General features: G+C 38.3%; 1 protein-coding gene across 1 annotated transcript in view; it reads left to right on the top strand.

The window, feature by feature from the left end:
- TERB1 (telomere repeat binding bouquet formation protein 1) overlaps window positions 1-19,908 on the top strand; it is a 47,907-nt gene extending 27,999 nt beyond the window's left edge. The window contains exons 14-19 of the mRNA XM_066242793.1: window positions 3,377-3,723; window positions 6,506-6,570; window positions 6,876-6,971; window positions 13,786-13,935; window positions 14,475-14,540; window positions 19,544-19,908. Of these exons, the coding sequence (XP_066098890.1) occupies window positions 3,377-3,723; window positions 6,506-6,570; window positions 6,876-6,971; window positions 13,786-13,935; window positions 14,475-14,540; window positions 19,544-19,731 (912 nt within the window). The 3' untranslated portion in view covers window positions 19,732-19,908. The remainder of the gene's footprint in view (window positions 1-3,376; window positions 3,724-6,505; window positions 6,571-6,875; window positions 6,972-13,785; window positions 13,936-14,474; window positions 14,541-19,543) is intronic.
- The last annotated feature ends 632 nt before the right edge of the window (window positions 19,909-20,540 follow it).

Raw genomic sequence — 20,540 nt, 5'->3', positions numbered from 1 at the left:
AGTATTTCATTTCTTTTTTTAAGATTTTATTTGATTTTAGAGTGAGAGGAGAGAGAGAGAGAGGTAGGGTAGGAGTGTGAAGCATCAAATTGCAATAGTTGCTTCTCATATGTGCCTTGACCAGGCAAGCCCAGGGTTTCCAACTGGTGCCCTCAGCATTCCAGGTCGATGCTGTATCCACTATACCACCACAGGTCAGGCTCATTTCTTTTTTTTTTTTTTTTTTAACTGGATTCTTTTTTTTTTTTTTTTTTTTTTTTTATTCATTTTTAGAGAGGAGAGAGAGAGAGAGACAGAGAGAGAGAAGGGGGAGGAGCTGGAAGCATCAACTCCCATATGTGCCTTGACCAGGTAAGCCCAGGGTTTTGAACCGGCGACCTCAGCATTTCCAGGTTGACGCTTTATCCACTGCGCCACCACAGGTCAGGCCAGGCTCATTTCTTTTTAAAAAAAATAACTTTATTGAGATGTAGTCACATATCATACAATTTACCCATTAAAAGTGTACAATTTAGTAGCGTTTAGCATATTCACAGATATGTGCAATCATTACTACAGTCAATTTTAGAACAACTTAATCAGTTCAGAAAAAAACCTTGGCCCCTGGCTGGGTAGCTCAGTTGGTTGGGGCATCATCTGACATGCTGAGGTTGTAGGTTCAATCCCTGGTCAGGGTACATACAAGAATCATCCAATGTCTCAGTGGATAGGGAGTGTCAGCCCAGTGAGCAGATGTCCCAGGTTTGATCCCCAGTCACAGCTCACATAAGAGGTGATCATCTGCTTCTTTCTTTTTTTTAAATTTTTATTTATTTATTCAGATAAATAAATAAAAATTTAAATTTTATTTTATTTATTTAGAGAGGAGGGGGGAGATAGATAGATAGAGAGAGAGAGAGAGAAGGGGGAGGAGCAGGAAGCATCAATTCCCATATGTGCCTTGACCAGGCAAGCCAGGGTTTTGAACCGGCAACCTCAGTGTTTCCAGGTTGTTGTTTTTTTATCCACTGCGCCACCACAGGTCAGGCAATCATCTGCTTCTTTTCTCCACTCCTTTTCTCTTTCTCTTCCTCTTCCCTTCTCACAGCCAGTGGCTCAATTGGTTTGAGCTTTGGCCCCAGGCACTGAGGATAGCTTGGTTGGTCTGAGCATCGGTCCCAGGTGGGGTTGCTGGGTGGGATCCTGGTTGGGCATATGCAAGTGTCTATCTTCCCTTCTCTCACTTAAAAAAAAGAAAGTCAACCAATGAGTGTATAAATAAATGGAAAAACAAATATTTCTCTCTGTTTCTCTCTATTTTTCTCCCTCTCTTAAAAAGAATATGAGTGAGCCTGACCTGTGGTGGCGCAGTGGATAAAGCGTCAGCCTAGAAATGCTGAGGTCGCCGGTTTGAAACCCTGGGCTTGCCTGGTCAAGGCACATACGGGAGTTGATGCTTCCAGCTCCTCCCCCCTGTCTCTGTCTCTCTCTCCCTTTCTCTCTCCTCTCTAAAATGAATAAATAAAATAAAATTAAAAAATATATATATGAGTGAAAGAAACCTTGTACTCTTTAGCTATTTCTCTGTCTCCCTCACCCCCAGCCATAAGGGACCCCAATCTACTTTCTATCTCTATAGACTTGCTATTTTGAACATTTCATATTAATGGAATCATGCAATGTGTAGTCTTTTGTGACTGGCTTTTTCACTTAGCATAATGGTTTCAAGACTCATCATGTTTTAGCATGTATCAGTATTTCATTTCTTTTTATGATCAAATCTCCATTGTATGGATATATCACATTCATCCATTTTTCAGTTGATGAGCTTATTCTTTTATTTGTAACCTATGTCTTTGTGGTTAGCATGGGTTTCTTGTAAATAGCACATAGTTTGGTCTTTTTTATCTTGTCTGACAATTTCTGCCTTTTAATTGATGTAATCAATTAAAATGTGAAGGCCTCTTTATTATTTTTAAATTATTATTATTATTATTTGTACAATTTTAGAGCATTCCATTGAGGAATATGCTAGCTTCAACTTTTAGCTATTGCAAACAATGCTGTGGTTAATAACATCAACATTTTGTACATGTAAAAATGTCTATAGATATGCATAGTTTCTGTTATGAAAGATACTGTCAAACTGTTTCTCCATGGAGGTTATACTAATTTGTCCTCTCACATGTAATGTACAAGAGCATTTCTCTGCACTCTTTTGATCTTTGCCAGTGTCATAGATAAAGAAAGCTATATCTCAGTGTAGCTTTAATGTTTATTTATCTTATTTATAAGGGGGATGGAACACTTTTTCATATGTTTAAGAGCTATTTATATTTCCTTTCCTGTGCATTGTTATCTTTTTTGCTTATTTTTCTATACTATTGTTGATCTTTCCCATACTTTATTGTAGTAGTTTTTTGTAAATATTAGTAGTAAAATTTTACTGTAGCCCAAGATATGACGTCTGTATCTTTTTTCTAGGTGTTTTGATTATTATTTGGTTTTGCTTCTGGCCCTTTTCCTCTGAGTTTCCCCTTAATCTTTTATATTATATTATTCTTGGTCTCTAGAAGAACTTAAAAAATATTATCTGGTAAAGTAGATTGGTTTTTTTCTTTTATGATTTACTGATTTTGTGTAATAGTTGGAAAGATCGTCTTCCCCTTGAGAATATTAAAATGTTTTCTTTTAGAACATGTATGATATAATTTCATTTTTATATATCAATAGTTAGTTCATTTTTACTTTATTTTTGTGGATGTTGTGAGCTATGGATCCAATTTATTTTTTCCCCAGATGGCCACCCAGCTGTTTCCAAATAATATTTGAATAAACTCCCTTTTTCTTTTAATGTAAATTGCCCCTTTTATCATGTGTATCCTTCTTTTAAATTTTTAATTATTTTACTTTTTTATTGAATTTACTGGGATGACATTGGTTAATAAAATTATACAGGTTTCAGGTACACAATTCTGATACATCATCTATGTCTTGTGTTGTGTGTTTACCACCTTAAGTCAAGTCTTCCACCATCACCATTTATCTCCCTCTACACTCCTCCACTTCTTCCCTTTCCCCATGCAATCCTCACCCTGTTGTCTTTGTCTATAAGCTTTTTTTTCTTTGCTTAATCCCTTCACCTTTTTCATCTAGCCCTCTAACTCCCATCCCCTTTGACACCTATCATTCTGCTTTCCATATCTTTGGTCTGTTTCTGTTTTGTTTGTTGGTTTATTTTGTTCATTAGATTCCACATATAAGTGAAATCATATGGTACTTCATGCATATTCTATTGACATTCATTATTTTTCTGCATTATTTAAAGGGAGTGTAAATTAGATTATACAGCAAATGGGTTATTTGAAGTTATTTACTTGTTATTTTTACATTATAGGAAAAAATACAAAGAGAAAAATATAAGGATAATGTTTCATCTGTGAAAATAAATATTCAAAATGCGTTGAAACACCCCCATACAGATAGTATTGGTGGCAGCTCCCACGCAGAAGATAAGGATGAAAGCCAGTCTAGAAAACTTCAGAGTTATAAGTCTCATGGATTAATGCCTAAATCATGTACAAATGAAGACCAAATAAAAGCCCTGTTTAAGAGTGCAAATCCAATTAATGCTTGTTACAGGGAGAGTGGGCAAAATAAGACTTTATGTAAAAACATTTCAAACTGCAATCAAAACTTACATGAAGAAACCTTTGAACAAAAAGATTTTGTTTCTCAATCAAGGTATAGTTTAATGATTGTTTCTAAATTTTTATTCAGCAAAATTTTTTTTGTACAGTACTATGTGCTAGGCTAATTAAACACTGGCATACAGAAATGATAAAACATTATCTTGGGAGAAGTCTTAAGTAGGAAATGTTGGGTAAGGAGTTTGGATGGGAAGTTTGGGCCAGTTCATTTAGGGCCTTGCATGTTATACTCAGGATTTTCGATTCTTCCTCATAGGGTGTAGTGGGGCATTGCAAATTTTAAAATGAGTGATATGATCAGATTTGAATTTTAGAAAGGATACTCAGAAAACTGATAGTGAAACCTTAAGTATGTGTTAAGTGACAATGCATGCATTGCACTGGGGAACAAAATTTTTGTTGCATCCACAAAAACACTTGTTCTTACCTAATTCGAGTGTGCTGATCTCAAATATGACATTAGTTTTCCTCTGTAAGCTACAGTTTTTTTGCAATTCAAGATTTTAGGTTTTTATCTTATTGTAAAATTTTCAACATTTAGTTTAACATAATGATGTAGAACAGGGGTCTCGAACCTGGGTCTTACACATCCCAGTCCGACACTCTATCCACTGCGCCACCGCCTGGTCAGGCTGTTATTATTATTTTTTATTAAAGATTTGTGAGCCAGATGCAGCCATCAAAAGAGCCACATCTGGCTCGCAAGCCATAGGTTCCTGGCCCCTGAAGTAGAATGTCTTCTTGGGCATCATCTTTGTGAAAATATAATAATTTATATAATGCTGTAAATACACTAATACACTAAAAGATATGATTGCATCAGAATTTGTCTACAATTTTGAAATAGAACATATTAAAACACTTATTTTAATCATAAAATTTGTGCAAAACTTATTTAAATTCTATTCAGGAAAAAATTTGCGTTTGTAGCTCTTGCGTTTGTGTACTTGTTAAGGACAATCTCATTTGATGCTCAGCAGTCTGCTCATCACTAACAGCTCCAAGATTTTTGGGAAACTTATCAAGGTGACTATTCAGGAAGTGAATCTTAACACTCATGTTACATCCAATGTCGCGGAAAGCCAACAGCATCCTTTTTGTTGCCAAGGAAGTTCTTTGTAACTGCCACAAAAGACTGCCATGCTGCTTTCTTCTCCTTATTCATCTTCCTGGCAAATTCTTCGTCACATATGAGGGTTCGAATTTGAGGTCCATTGAATACACCTGCTTTATCTTTTCGAAAGACAAGGTAGGGAAAGCAGAAATAATATGTTGAAAGCATTCACTTTCTCTATTCAAAGCCTGAACAAACTACTTCATTAAGCCAAGTTTGATGTGAAGTGGGGGGAAAATGATCCTGTCCTGATGAACTACAGGTTCATTCACAATATTTTGCATCCCTACTTCCAGAGCTTCTCGTTTTGGCCACTCCTGTGTCCAGTGTTTCTTCTGAGCTCAGCTGTCCCACAAACACAGAAAGCAAGGATACTTCGTGAACCTCTCTGTTGTCCTAGCAGGAAATTTACCATTTTAAAATCCACACAAATGATCCAGTTATGCTCCTCATACTTCAGAAAGTTGAGGACAATTTTTATGTCATTATAATCTCGCAGATGAGTTGAATACCAATTGGAACCGCTGAAAATAGGCAATATATGCACGTGTCACAAATGATGAAATATTGTGCCTTTGATGTTGAAGTGTGTAACAACAGCCACATATATAACAGAAGGTGTCAAGACTATTCTTACATTTATGCCTACTCGAAGAAGCCATGATTCAATCTTAAAACAAAATAAGGGGGTGTTTTTATCAGATGATAATTTTTTACATTTAAAAACAACTACAATTATGTAAAAGTGATGTTTGTAAAACATTAATTGCTTTGTGGTTATGTTCAATCCAAGAGTCGTTACCCTTTAACTCCAATTTAAAAACCAATGCATGCCATTCACTGTAACAAAAAGAAATTAAAATTGCATAAAAACTAGAGCTGCACCATAAAATGGATTTCAGATTTGGAATCAGCGATGCAGAAATATATAGAAACAGTTCTAAAACCTCATGCAACAGAAAATGAAAGATAATTGTTCCCCAGTAATCCATCAGCAATGTAGCAAAAAAGCAGTTTGTAAATTTAGTTTGATAAAAGGAAGTAGGGCGTGATGAAAATCTGCTTTAGGCTTGCCTTTTCATTTGTTCTGTGAATCTCACCTCCAGCCTATGTCCTTTCTCCTTCACAGGTAGCCTGGGATTGTATCTTTTCTTAAACCTTTTCTTGTGTTCTGCTCTTCTGACGGCTACTGTGTTAGGAGGGTAATTTAAGAGGATGCCACTAGGTTTTGGGAAGGTTGCCGGGTAAACTAAGTATTAGAAAGATGGATTATATTATTACCACCCCATTTTCCTTTTTGAAACCATTCTTGATGTTAATTTTAATTGATTTCTCAGGAATGTAGAAGTGGGAAGTGGTGAGATACATTCTTGGGCCAGCCTTTTACCCTCTGGCCCATTCAGTTCTTTCCTTTTTCTGACCTCATTTCTTCCTATTTTTCTCTTTTATAACTTTTTCTTCCATGTTTCTGTTGGCATCAATATTATTGCCCTCTAGTGTCTTGTCCAACTCCACTATTAGAAACAAGGTTATAACCAACCATCTCAGACCCTATGTTAGCAGAATTTGGTAGATTTTGGTAGATCCTGGCTGCAGCTTCTTCTGCCTGCCACTCAGAATCACACCATTGTTTACAGAAACATTTGTACATACACCAAACAGTATGTTTATTTTTAGTAATCTGGTATCTGTTTTCTTTTAGTGACCATGTTTTTAAACATCCAAATCCCATTGTCAAAAATAGAAAGCAGCAGTTACCAGTCACAGGTATGATAATAAATGTTTCTTTTTTGATTTTTCAAGAAAACACCTATTTAGGTGACTACTATAGCTAAAAATGTACATTGATATATCTGCCCTCTAGTGTATAGGCCACACTTCTGACTCTCTTTCTGGTATAGATGCTCAGTCACCTTTTATTGATATCCAGAACTCTTTTGTTGTCTATCAGGATGACTGGCTGTGTAATACTAGACTAAAGTTTATGAAAATCTTGATAATTAATCTTGTAAATATCAGGTCCTTTTCATTATTAAAAAAAATCTTGCATTTTGCAAATTTTTTTTTTACAGATCCATTTACATTATGTTCAGATATAATAAATAAAGAAGTCATCAATTTTCTATCAGCTGACAATTGTTCCAAAAAGGTCAAGTATAGATGTTCAGGTAAATATTTTTTTTAATTATAGTTATTTCATAGTTAAAGCTTTATTTGATATTAGTTGAGTAGAATTTGTAGTAGTTATGCCTGTGTGATTTAAACTTAATTTCCTTTGGAAAAATAACCATTTGGAGTATCATAAAACATTCAAAATATTGCCTTCTATCTGTACCTTCCTGTATTCCCAGTATTTGTTTATATGAATCAACAGAGCTAATATTTTTAAATTACTTTATTATTCTCTTTTTGTAACAAGTAATGTCTCTATAAGTTTAACTTTACTGAATAAGGTAAACATTTTTTTTTATATTTTCAGAAAGCTAATAAACATACATGCATTTTTGGATTATGCTCTATACATTATAGGCTTTAAGTATTAAATAATATATAAATGTTTCCAGCATCCCATGCCCCATTATTTTTTCTGCAGAGCTCTCTTTTAAAATTTTTATTTTTCAATTACAGTTTGCATTCAATATTATTTTATATTAGTTTTAGGTGGAGAGCATAGTGGCTAGACAGTCACATAGTTTACAAAGTGATTCCCCTGATAGTGCAAGTACCCAACCTGGCACCATACATAGTTATTTCTACAGGGCACTTGTAAATGTTCCATAGTGCTTATTCCATCCCTTCTCCTATTCCTTCATACCCTGGTATTTTCTCTTTACTCTTATTCTTGCACTGTGCTTTATGAGAAAATTGAGGCTATAGCACATTGGCTCAAAATATTACTATTCTACAGTATTAGATGTCGAGTTTAATTTTATTACTCTAAAACTGATACCTAGCTATACTCTGAACCCCATCTCTTTTTTCCCTCTTTTAATACTTGTGAAGTCTTTCTCTTCATTCCCTTTCTAGCCATTATCTCCTTTTGTCTCATCTTTAACTATGTTAATTTCTCCTTATCTTAAAACCCAATACTTGGCCCTGGCCGGTTGGCTCAGTGGTAGAGCATCAGCCTGGTGTGCAGGAGTCCTGGGTTTGATTCTCGGCCAGGGCACACAGGAGAAGTGCCCATCTGCTTTGCCACCCCTCCCCCTCTCCTTCCTCTCTGTCTCTCTCTTACCCTCCCGCAGCCAAGGCTCCACTGGAGCAAAGTTGGCCCAGACGCTGAGGATGGCTCCATGGCCTCTGCCTCAGGTGCTAGAATGGCTCTGGTTGCAACATAGTAACGCCCCAGATGGGCAGAGCATCGCCCCCATCCCCTGGTGGGCATGCCAGGTGGATCCCGGTCGGGGGCATGCGGGAGTCTGTCTGACTGCCTTCCCATTTCCGACTTCAGAAAAACACAAAAAAATAAAAATAAAAATAAAAAGAACCCAATACTTTGTGTGATTTGCTATTGCTTCAAGTATTCACCTACTCTTCTTTTCCTGTGTCTTACCAGATTCCTGCTCTTGTTCCTTTCTCTCTCACTGTATTTATTCCCCTTTTAACTCCCTGCAGTCTGGCTTCTTTATTGCTCTTCTGCTAAACATTACTGTTAAAGGCTACTTGAAGCATCATCCTCTCCACTCCCAAACCAATGACTTAAAAGAAAAAATTATTATTCTCTAGTATCTCTACACCGTTGACTACCATTCCTTGAAATCTTCTTCTGTCAATAGTTTAATGCCTCAGTTCCCAAACTGTTCCCCCAGGCTTCCTAGGGTATGTAGTAAACTCACAAGGGCACTACACAGTATTTAAAATTGTTCAAGTGAAACACAAAATAGTCAACATTTTTTGGACACCACATGAACTACTAGCTCAAAGTAGTTCACAGTTTCAACATCAGATTGTACTACATTCCTTTTGATGATACCATTCCTTGTGGAGGTGGGTTTTTAATGATAGTTGTGATAAAAATCAAGCACCACATGAAGATCAGTGTGGAACAGGAAATGAAGGTGGCAGTTTCTAGTGTGAATCCAGGATGTTGTGCAAATGAGGTTGTAAAATTTGTGTTATTTGAGTTTGCTCACTTTTATTATTAAAAATGGTGCCAGGCAACACCGGGTATGTGATCTGTGAAATTGTTAATTACCTTCCTGCTTGGGAATAGCCTTTATTATGCTAATGTGTGCTGGAGGAGAGGTTTTGGTGCCAGAAAGGTTTTAAAAGGAGAGGAGAAGAAGAAGGAGAGAGAAGCCAAGATGGCAGGGAGAGAGAGAGAAGCCAGTTTTGCAGAGTAAGAAGCCATGTTGCCAGATGGGGAACCAGAGGTGAGGGCTTTTGCGAGCTCCTCTGAGACTGGTGGGGCCTTTGATTCTAGGAAAAACCGGAGAAAATTCTCTTGGTTGTGGAACCGGAGAATGTGTCAGTAACCTTGTGAGCTCTGAGTGAAAGGGAAGTGCTTTTCTCTGTGTGTTTGCTTGTCGGCCGGTACGAAACTTGAATAAAGGAATGGCCCACCATTTTTTGGCTCCACTGTTTCTTTACCATCTGCCCAAATCTAATGAGAACCTGCATGTGCATGGGCATAATGGCGGTGACTACTGGCCATACACAGGGTTTGAGAAGTTATGCTATACCCAATAGGTGCACACATGCCATTAGGAAATAATCATAATTAATAAGAATAAAATAGAAATATTTTTTCTTCCAATTTAGGTGTCTATTTTTTCAAGTGGCTACCAAGTTGATAGAACATATGTACTTATTGAGTTGTTTTGGACCTAACTGGTTGATTGGCATTTCTTTGGCCTATGGATGCCATAAAAAATCACCAAGACTTTAAGGATACCATGAAGTGAGAAAGTGTGGGTACCTCTACTAGAAAGTATTCCAGTTGGCAGAGTAGATGCTGTGTAACTCTTAAATTCCTTTTTTCCCTCACTTTGTTTGTAATGGCTTTTTCCTAGTTCCTTTCTTTCCTCAGTGGTTATTCATTCATTCATTTCACAGACACTTAGGGAGTGCTTGGTCTATGGCAAGCAGTGGAATCAAAGATGAATAAAACTCATGCCTCACCTCAAGAAGTTTACAGTTTAAAACAGCTCCATTTAATCACCTTTACTGCTTTATCTTTCTCTTCCAAATTTCTACAAGTATACCCCCCAAGACATAGTCTACACACTTACTCAACTCTGTTGCAACATACACTTTTGTGGCATCAACTGTCGTTTTACGGATGATTTTCAAAGCTATATCTCTACAGTTGGCGTCTACCTTGGGTTATAACCTCATTCTTCCATTTCCAGGACATACTGATGTCATCATCTTGTTTTTATTTCAAGCTTAATATATTCAAAACACAGCATCTTTCTCCCTCTTACATTGCCCTTCCTCCAACCACTCTATTTCTATTATTGCTGCTATTCTTCTGGCCTCCCAGATTATAAACTTTGAATCAGATATACATGTTTTTTTCTCCTTAAATCCCCTATTTCTAGTCTTTCCAATTTGGTTCTTTTTTTCTTCTTTTTTTTCTGAAGTGAGAAGCAGGGAGGCGGAGAGACAGACTCCCACATGCACCCGACTGGGATCCACCTGGCATGCCCACAAGGGGGCGATGTTTTGCCCATCTGGGGCACTGCTACGTTGCAACCAGAGTCATTCTAGTGCCTGAGGTGGAGACCACGGAGCCATCCTCAACGCCCGGGTCAACTTTGTTCCAGTGTAGCCTTGGCTGCAGGAGGGGAAGAGAGAGATAGAGAGGAAGGAGAGGGGAAAGGGTGGGGAAGCAGATGGGCACTTCTCCTGTGTGCCCTGACCAGGAATCGAACCTGGGATTTCCACACACTGGGCCAATGCTCTACCAGTGAGCCAACTGTCCAGGGCTGGTTCTTTTTATTTTTTTCTTTCCCATATAAATTCTTTTTGCTTCATGCCTAAGTTACTCCAGCAACTTTCTAGGAGTCTTCAGTGTCAAGTCTCACCAACCCACAACTATAGTATAATGTATATATTTCTGTTAACTTCTTCTTTTTTTAACTTCTCTTCTTAATATGTGCTTTTTATTATATCACCATGCCAAAGAACCCTCAGTGCTTCTCTGTAACTCACTGAATCACTCTGCCTGGCTTTCAAAATTTTGTGGAATTTTGCCCTGCTCTCACTTAGTTAAATTTCACTGCACATTTTTTTCTCTTTAAGTCTACCAGAAGTGTGCCATGCTTATTCTAGACTTTGCCATTCAATCAACTGCCAAGTTATTTGAGGTACCCTTAACTTCTCCCTTACCCCAATAGCTCATTCACCCATTTCACTTCAGAAATCTCTGCATTCTCATTGCAAATGCTCTGTTTCAGAATCCTCTCATTTCTGGACTGTTGAAGTAGCCCCTCAGCTGATTCTCTTACCTTCAGCTGAAATTTCTATAAAACAAATGGAATCATGTCATTTCCCTGCTTAATGAACATCCTTCAGTTCCTCCTCATTGACTTTAGGATAGTTAAAAATCCTCAGCATGGCTTTTAAGACCTTCTTGGGGAGGAGGGTGAGAGGGAGGAGAGTAAAGAGGGACAAATATACAGTGGACAGAAAATTATTTGACTTTGGGTGATGGGTACACAACATAATCAACAGTTCAAATGCTATAGAAATGTTTAGCTAAAACCTATGTACTCTTATTGATCAATGTTACCCCATTAAATTTATGTAAAAAGCCTAGGCTGGTTGGCTCAGTGGTAGAGCATCAGTCTAGTGTGTGGATATCCCCAGTTTGATTCCTGGTTAGGGCACACCAGGGAAGTGACCATCTGCTTCTCCACCCCTCCTCTTCCTCTCTCTCTCTCTTTCTTTCTTCCCCTCCCACAGCCATGGATTGATTGGTTTAAGTGAGTTGGCCCTGGGTGCTGAGGATGGCTCTGTGACCTCCACCTCAGGTGCTAAAAAATAGCTCAGTTGCTGAGCAATTGAGCAATGCCATATGGACAGAGCATCACTCTGGAGGGGGCTTGCCAGGTGAATCATGTGGGAGTCTCTCTTTCTGCCTCTCCTCCTCTCACTTAAAAAAAGAAGAGAAAAAAACTACCCTTCTTGACCTTGCATTTTCAACCCTGACCAGCCTCAACTTTTCTCCCACACTTCTGTCATACCTTATACTCCAGCCACACCAAAGTACCTGTGATTTTCTGAACACACTATGCTTCTTCACACTTTTGTGCTTTTGTACACATTTATTGTACTAGAAATGTCCTCATGCCAGCCAACTTTCTGCCTGGATGAATTCTCCTAGTCCCTTGGGAATGGGCCACTAATACCATTAAGTGATAGGCAGATGGAGAACTTTTTCATTGATGGGTATGGCTAACATCACCTAAACCTCCTGACCAATCTTAACATTTTTTTTTTTTTTTTTTTTAACAGAGACAGAGAGAGTCAGTGAGAGGGATAGACAGGGACAGACAGACAGGAATGGAGAGATGAGAAGCATCAATCATTAGTTTTTCGTTGCGCATTGCGACACTTTAGTTGCTCATTGATTGCTTTCTCATATGTGCCTTGACCGTGGGGCTACAGCAGACCGAGTAACCCTTTGCCCGAGCCAGCGACCTTGGGTCCAAGCTGGTGAGCTTTTGCTCTAACCAGATGAGCCTGCACTCATGTTGGCGATCTTAGGGTCTCGAACCCGGGTCCTCCACATCCCAGTCCGACGCTCTATCCACTGCGCCACCACCTGGTCAGGCCCAATCTTAACATTAAAAAAGGGTAGTCAAGCCTGACCTGTGGTGGCACAGTGGATAAAGCGTCAACCTGGAATGCTGAGGTTGCCGGTTCAAAACCCTGGGCCTGCCCGGTCAAGGCATATATGGAGGTTGATGCTTCCTGCTCCCCCCCCTTTCTTTCTCTCTCTTTCTCTTCTCTAAAATGAATTAAAAAAATAAAAATAAATAAAGGGTAGTCAAAAAAAAAAGGGTAGTCAGATTTTATGTGCCTCTTAGTGTTATGCGGTACAAAGTATACAATACTACCTGTGAGGAACAATTGAATCTGCATCTGATCAATCATCTAGATCTAATTACTAATTTTTAGGCACACAGGAACATTTTAAAGGATGCAACTAGGATGTAATTAGCAAAACCCAGCTTTTGGGAAACTCCATAGTAAAAATGACCCAGTGTCTACAATTAGCAAATGATAGGGAGGAAAAGAGGGGACTTGATATATTAAAAGAAACTCAAAAGACATATCAACTGAATGTAATAGAGGACCTTGTTTGGATCATGATTCAAGGACACCAACTGTAAAAAGTAAGTTTTGAAATGATGGGGGAATTTGAATATTGGATATTAGATTATGTTAAATTAAGCATGCTTTTCTTAGGTATGATAATGGTTTTGTTTTTAAAAAAAAAAAAAAGAGTCCTTATCTGTTAGGGATGCATACAAAGTATTTACAGACAAAATAATACCTTAATGCAAATTCCAGGTTTCCTAATCAAGTGTGTACATGAGGGGCAGGGCAGAATATATGGGTATAGATAAAATATGACTGACCATGAGTTAATTATTGAAGCTGGGTGATGGATACGTAGTAGTTCATTAAGCTTTTTTTCTTTACTCTTATGTGTTTGACATTTTCCATGATAAGGCATTAAAAATATGACTTCTTTTGGATACCTTGCCTAGCAGTGACTCCTGCTTAGAAACAGACCAAAGTAGATGCTTCTTTTCTATATCACTGTAACTCTGTCATACCTCTATCGTAACACTTATATCACTGTATTGTATTTTTTGTCTTTACATCTGTCATAAGACTTTGAGCTTCTTGACGTATTTATAATTAAGTTCCTGGTTTCACTTCAGTTACCACCATAAAGATATTTGCTTCATAGATTTTTAGATGTTTTGTGACATCTATACATCACTTTAATTTGTTTCCTTTTAGGTTGCATAGCAGTAGGAATATCCCTGAATAGCCGAAATTTTAGCAAGCTCTTGCACTCTTGCCCATACCAGTGTGATCGTCACAGAGTCATTGTGGAAGCTGAAGACAGATATAAAAGTGAACTAAGGAAATCACTTATTTGTAACAAAAGTAATTAATTCAGCAGCTTTAAAACTGCAATTATGCCCTGGTCGAGTGGCTCAGTGGATAAAGCACTGACCCTGTGCACCAGAGGTTGCGGGTTTGTCCCCCGTCGGGGCACATAGAGAAGCAATCTATGAGTATATACTACTAAATGGAACAAAGTGAAACAACAAGATGATGCTTCTCTCTCTGCCCCTACCCCCTCTCCTTCCCTTTCCCTCCCTTTCTTTTCTCAAATCAATGGAATAATTTTTTTAAAAACCTGTAATTATGACTATACCTTCTGAACTATTATCTAGAACATATACTTAAAAGCTAGAGGGTAAAGTTTTGTTGAAAAGAAAATCTGTCTCTGAAAAACCAGTGATTTAAGATGTATCCAGGGAGCAGATTTAGTCTCTGATGCTTTAAAAATTTTCCTAATCCACCTAAGGATTCCTATTAGAAGGGGAAAATAAGGGAAATATCATACTAATGGATTTGATGTGCTGTTACTGAGATTGATATGCTAAGTATACTAAATGTTTCCTATATATATTTTTCAGAAATTTTGCTGACTCCGCAAAGAAGAAAACAACACAGTAATGAACCTACTACTACGGGAGGAATAAGTAAATAAATTTAATGTTTTTCCTTTTTATTGAATTTATTGGGGTGACACTGGTTAACAAACTTATACAGGTTTCAGGTGCACAATTCTACAGCACATCATCTGTACATTGTATTATGTGTTTACCACCCCAAGTCAAGCCTCCACCCATCACCCTGAAATATTTAATTTTTATTTGTTTTATTTATTTAGTTTTCTTATTTTTCCAAGTGAGAGGAGGGAAGATAGACAGACTCCTGCATGCACCCCCACCAGGATTCACCTGGCAACCCCCATCTGGGGCCATGCTCACAAAGGAGCTATTTTTAGCACCTGAGGCGAAGACTCCATGGAGCTATCCTCAGCACCAGCCTGGGCTGATGAGCTTGAACCAATCAAGCCATGGCTGTGGAAGGGGAAGAGAGAGAGAGAGAGATATATATATAAAGAGAGAGAGAGAGAAAGAGGAAGAGTGAGGAAACAGATGGTTGCTTCTCCTGTGTGCCCTGATAGGAAACAAACCCAGGACATCCACATGCCAGGCTGACACTCATCACTGCGCCAACCAGCCAGGGCCATATTTAATTTTTAAAATAAACCAAACTTCATATATTTTTGAGAAAGAAGAAAACAGTTGAATGATTGTTCTGTTTTATTATTGATGGCTCTTAAATAGTAATCCTTATCTCTAATGAAAGTCATATTTCCTAAGAAAAGAGGCATCCCTTCCTCATGTTGCTTGCTCATTCATTGCTTGCCCAGCTAAAGAAGGAGTAGGAAGAAACTAATATTTATTAAGCACCTACTATGTACTAGGTGTTTTAGAGCTACTATTTGTTTTAATTCTTATAACAACATTGTAAGGTAGGTATTATTGTGTTCCCACATTAAGGCGCTTTGAATTGGCAAATGGCAGAGCTTAAGATCAACTGCAAGTCTGTTTTGGTTTGTTTTGTTTTTTTTGTATTTTTCTGAAGTGAGAAGCAGGGAGGCAGACAAACAGACTCCCGCATGTGCCCGACCAGGATCCACCTAGCATGCCCACTAAGGAGCGATGCTCTGCCCATCTGAGGCATTGCTTCATTGCGTTGCCGCGGGAGCCATTCTAGCGCCTGAGGTGGAGGCCATCGGGCCATCCTCAGCGCCTGGGCCAACTTTGCTCCAATGGAGCCTTGGTTGTGGGAGGGGAAGAGAGAGACAGAGAGAAAGTAGAGGGGGAAGGGTGGAGAAGCAGATGGGTGCTTCTTCTGTGTGCCCTGGCCGGGAATCGAACCTGGGACTTCCACACACCGCGCCAACTCTGCCGCTGAGCCAACCAGCCAGGGCCAAGTCTGTTTTTCTTTAGAAACCCTTGTTCAATCCTCTAGTCTAGATCATGTTTCTGTTTTTTAGAAACAAAATTATTCTCCTATGTACAGGTGCTTCAGAGAGATTTTGCAAAAGGTTTTGGTTCATAGCTATAGCATTTCAAATAACCAAAATTAAATAGACAGTATAAACCTTAAAGCTCTGCTTCAAAATCAAAATGCTTCTTAAACAATGAATTAATTTACAGGAACTTTTATTTAACTTCAGAGTTAACATTTCAGATTTATCACCATTCCAAATTAGTCACAGAGACTTGAACAATACTATTTTTTTCTGTTCATATGAAATTAGTACCTGCAGAGTAAGGATAAGCAGTTGAGTGCCTTACTTGTCAAAGCAAGCTGGAAATTAGTAATGTCTATAGAGCCACTGTTATTTATTGCAAAGACATTCAGATTTGTTACATCCAGGAAACATTTTGCCACATACTTTCATTTGGCCATTTTCACTGATAAAACCTTAAAAGAAATCTCAAAGTTTTTATGTCTGGGTCTCTTTTTAGGTTAAAAGTTCTGCATGTAAGTGTAAATTAAGCTTAAGTACTACCACTATAGGGTAGCCCACTTTTAGAAATAATATTTTCTGTAGGAACTATTAGAAAATTGGTAATTTTCCATAGAAACATGTTGCACTTGGAAATCTTGTTTTTGACAAAGAGTTGGCATCAAATTAACATTTTTTTTTTCAGGAACATGTCTTAAAGGCAAATATGTAATGATGAAAAATATTCTATAATTATTTTACATAGTAAAATCATTTGTAGAGCCTCATGAAATGTACATAATTATGACTAGACTGATTATATAGAGGGATCCTAAATACTGTTTTGTGACATTCAGCTCATAAATACCTACATCTTTTTTTGTGAGTTAGGTTTGCTTTAGCTAAAACCAAACAGTGAATAATTTGGCCTGCTTTTTTTAGAATATAGAAGGGCATCTTGATGAGCCTAGTGATTAGATTGGTCTTAAATCTCTTCTACAAGCAAGGCAGGGAAATTTGATATATTGCCATTCCTCCTCACTTTGGTAAATTTCTCTTTTGTATTAGAGATGGCCTTCACCACTCATTTGGTTATACATTACACTCAAATTTGAGATGATGCTTTTCATAGGGGACCGTTGCAGCATCTGAGCATTTGAAGAGCCTCAGGGACAAGACTCTTCTTTGAGATGGATTGGTATCTTAATGGGCAATGTCAAGAGGAGCAATGAAGTAGCCACAGAGAGGAGCCTTGTGGTATAGAGAGCTGCTTTCTTCTACACTGCCTGCTACTCGGCTGCTGTAACCTTTGAGGACTTGGGCACAGATGTTAAGTGTAGGCGTCAATGAGATTGCAGTTGCAATGGAAAAATGGTGATTGGCTTTACGTGAACAACTCTGTAACCTAATATCCTGAATGTTATCATAACTCAACCAATACTGATTACAATGAGTTCAAATCATTTAGCAAGTGAAACTGAAATAATCTATTTCTTAGATAACCAGAGTTTTCCAGTAGACCCAAAAGTACAGAGTAATTTCATTGATAAGCTTTAGAACAGTTTTTACCAATAATAACTTTTTTTCTTTCAACAAATATTTATTGATCACCTACTATGTGTCAGACACTGTTTTAGGCCCCAGGGATACAGTGATGAGCAAAATAGACAAAAATTCCATCTTCATGGAGCTTACATTCTAAATAAGACCATTAATTCATAACCAGATATTATTTTCATTTTATGTATCAGCCTTCTGCTGTAAGATTCACTTCTGGCCTGACCTGTGGTGGCACAGTGGATAGAGCATTGACCTGGAATGTTGAGGACCCAGGTTCTAAACCCTGAGGTCACTGGCTTGAGCAAGGTTCACTGGCTTGGCTGGAGGCCCCCAGTCAAGGCATGTATTAGAAGCAATCAATGAACAACTAAAGTAATGCAATTACAAGTTGATACTTCTCATCTCTCTTCCTCTCTCTCTCTCTCTCAAAAAAGAAAGGAAGGAAGGAAGGAAGGGAGGGAGGGAGGGAGGGAGGGAGGGAGGGAAGGAAGATATTCTTCTGGGTTTTTTTTTGTATTTTTCTGAAGCTGGAAACAGGGAGAGACAGACTCCCGCATGCGCCCGACCGGGATCCACCCAGCACGCCCACCAGGGGCGACGCTCTGCCCACCAGGGGGCGTTGCTCTGTTGCGACCAGAGCCACTTTAGCGCCTGGGGCAGAGGCCAAGGAGCCATCCCCAGCGCCCGGGCCATCTTTGCTCCAATGGAGCCTCGGCTGCGGGAGGGGAAGAGAGAGGCAGAGAAGAAGGAGAGGGGGAGGGGTGGAGAAGCAGATGGGCGCTTCTCCTGTGTGCCCTGGCCGGGAATCGAACCCAGGACTTCTGCACGCCAGGCCGACGCTCTACCACTGAGCCAACGGCCAGGGCCGATATTCTTCTGTTTTAAAAGATCAGAACTGCCTGGCCTGTGGTGGCGCAGTGGGTCAACCTGGAAACGCTGAGGTTGCCGGTTCAAAACCCTGGGCTTGCCTGGTCAAGGCACATATGGGAGTTGATGCTTCCTGCTCCTCCCCCTTCTCTCTCTCTCTTCCCTCTCTATAACGAATAAATAAAATCTAAAAAACAAAAAAAGATCAGAACTGTGGCCCCTGTCCTAGGAGAGGTAGATAAATAGCTAACAGTCTTGACATACAAGGGCAAGATTTTCTAAGGATATTCCAGGTTCTACTAAAGTAAATAGCAATCTTAAGTGAATATACAGAAAAGGTCCTCTTCATCAGCATCTACCTACAATGATAGCATGAATTAGCAATAAATGAAAAAGCTCAAGAGAACTATTTTCTAGTAATCATGATTAGAAGATATTCTTGTTTACAGACATTAACTGTGCACTCTTTCTGTTATAGAAAGTGTCCCTAAAAATTAGATAGTTAAAAACATTCTTCCTCCTTTTGCAGCCTTTTAAAAAAATTATAATTATTATTATTTTAGTTTTAACAAGCTGAGCAGCCACATAGGTAAGGAACTTATTTTTAAAGGGAATTTCGGGAGACCTTTATTCTTTATTTATTAATTTTAGAGGGGGGACAGAGAGAGAAACATTGATTTGTTGTTCCACTTATTTATACATTCAGTGGTTGAGTCTTATATGTGTGCTGACCCAGGATGGAACCTGCAACCTGGGCGGATCAGGATGATGCTCACCAACTGAACTTCCCAGCCAGGGCAAGACCCTTATTCTTTAAAAATATTAAGACTGGTAATTAAAGTAACAAGTGTTGATATTCTTTTCTATTCTATGAAGTTATGGAGCCCTCTGGGAAGACTGTATCTATAAGGTAGGTAAGCTGTTTGTTAACTGTTCTGCTAGGAGTGTTAAGAGAATCAACAATCAAATGTTTATAAACTGTTGTGTTTCTTAATTGAAAGATGTTGCAAGTAATATTACAATATGATAAAGTTACAATTACTGAAGAAGTCATAGTGATAATATCTAAATAGAAGGTACTCAGTTTTTAAAAACTGAAATGGATTTCTATGTAATGAGTAACCCAGGCATAAAATTTTCTCACTATATAGCTCTCATCTTTCGAATAAGTTAAGCACTTATTTGGGTCTCAAGAAGATTTTTTTTTCATCAGGCACTAACATATTCTACAATTTTCATTAATTACAGAAAAAAGAAAAATTCGTAAAAACTTTGCTGAAGAAGAAGTAAATTACATTTTAAGTGGAGTTAAGAAAATGGGAAATCACTGGAATTTAATTTTGTGGTCTTTCCCCTTTCAAAAAGGACGAAAGTCTGTTGACCTTGCTCAGAAATACCACAAACTGACCAAACGCCCCAAGTGTGCAGCTCCTTAATTGGAAGAAGACTTGTCACTCTTTAGTGTGACTCTTGAAATACAGTGCCTTGAAGATAAAAAATTAAAATATCCTCTTAAACTCTTATGAGACAAGGAATGTGGAAGGAAACCAGGATACTGTTTATATTAAATACTTTTTAGTTTGTTTTGTTTTTATGTTAAATATTTTTGTGATGTGATGAGCTGTAAATCATCAAAATATTAAAATAGTTTATAAAACAAATACATTTTCAAAGTGTAGATTAGTAAGACAAAATTCCTTCATAAACTCAAACATTTGTTTAGGAATATGATTTTGGCCTGGCTAGTTGGCTCAGCAGTAGAGCATCAGCCCAGCATGTGGAAGACTTGGGTTTGACTCCCAGTCAAGGCACACAGGAGAAGTGACCATCTGCTTCTCCCCCCCTCCACCCCTTGTTCTTCTCCCACAGCCATGACTCAAATGGTTTGAGCAAGTTGGCCCCAGGTGCTAGGATGGCTCTGTGGCCTCGACTCTGGTGCTAAAATAGCTTGGTTGCCAAACAATGGAGACATGGCCCCAGATGGGCAAAACATCCACCAGTAGTAGTATGGAGGCTTGCTGGGTAGATCCTGGTTGGGGTGTATACAGGAGTCTGTCTCCCCACTTCTCAATAAAAAAAAAAAAGGAATATGCTTTTATTTTTCCTTAAGCTCAAAGAACATAGGTCAGAAAAAAAGAGTATTCGCCTTTAAACATTATTTGACATTATACTTCAATGAATACAGTGTGAGACATTTGGATTTTAGTATTACCCAGTGAGAGTTGCTCTACAGAAAGACAGAATA

The sequence above is a fragment of the Saccopteryx bilineata genome, chromosome 9 (assembly GCF_036850765.1).
Source record: "Saccopteryx bilineata isolate mSacBil1 chromosome 9, mSacBil1_pri_phased_curated, whole genome shotgun sequence".
NCBI classification, from domain to species: Eukaryota; Metazoa; Chordata; class Mammalia; order Chiroptera; family Emballonuridae; genus Saccopteryx; species Saccopteryx bilineata.
The sequence above is the reverse complement of the archived record's forward strand: the minus strand, read 5'-3'. Positions and strand labels throughout refer to the sequence as shown.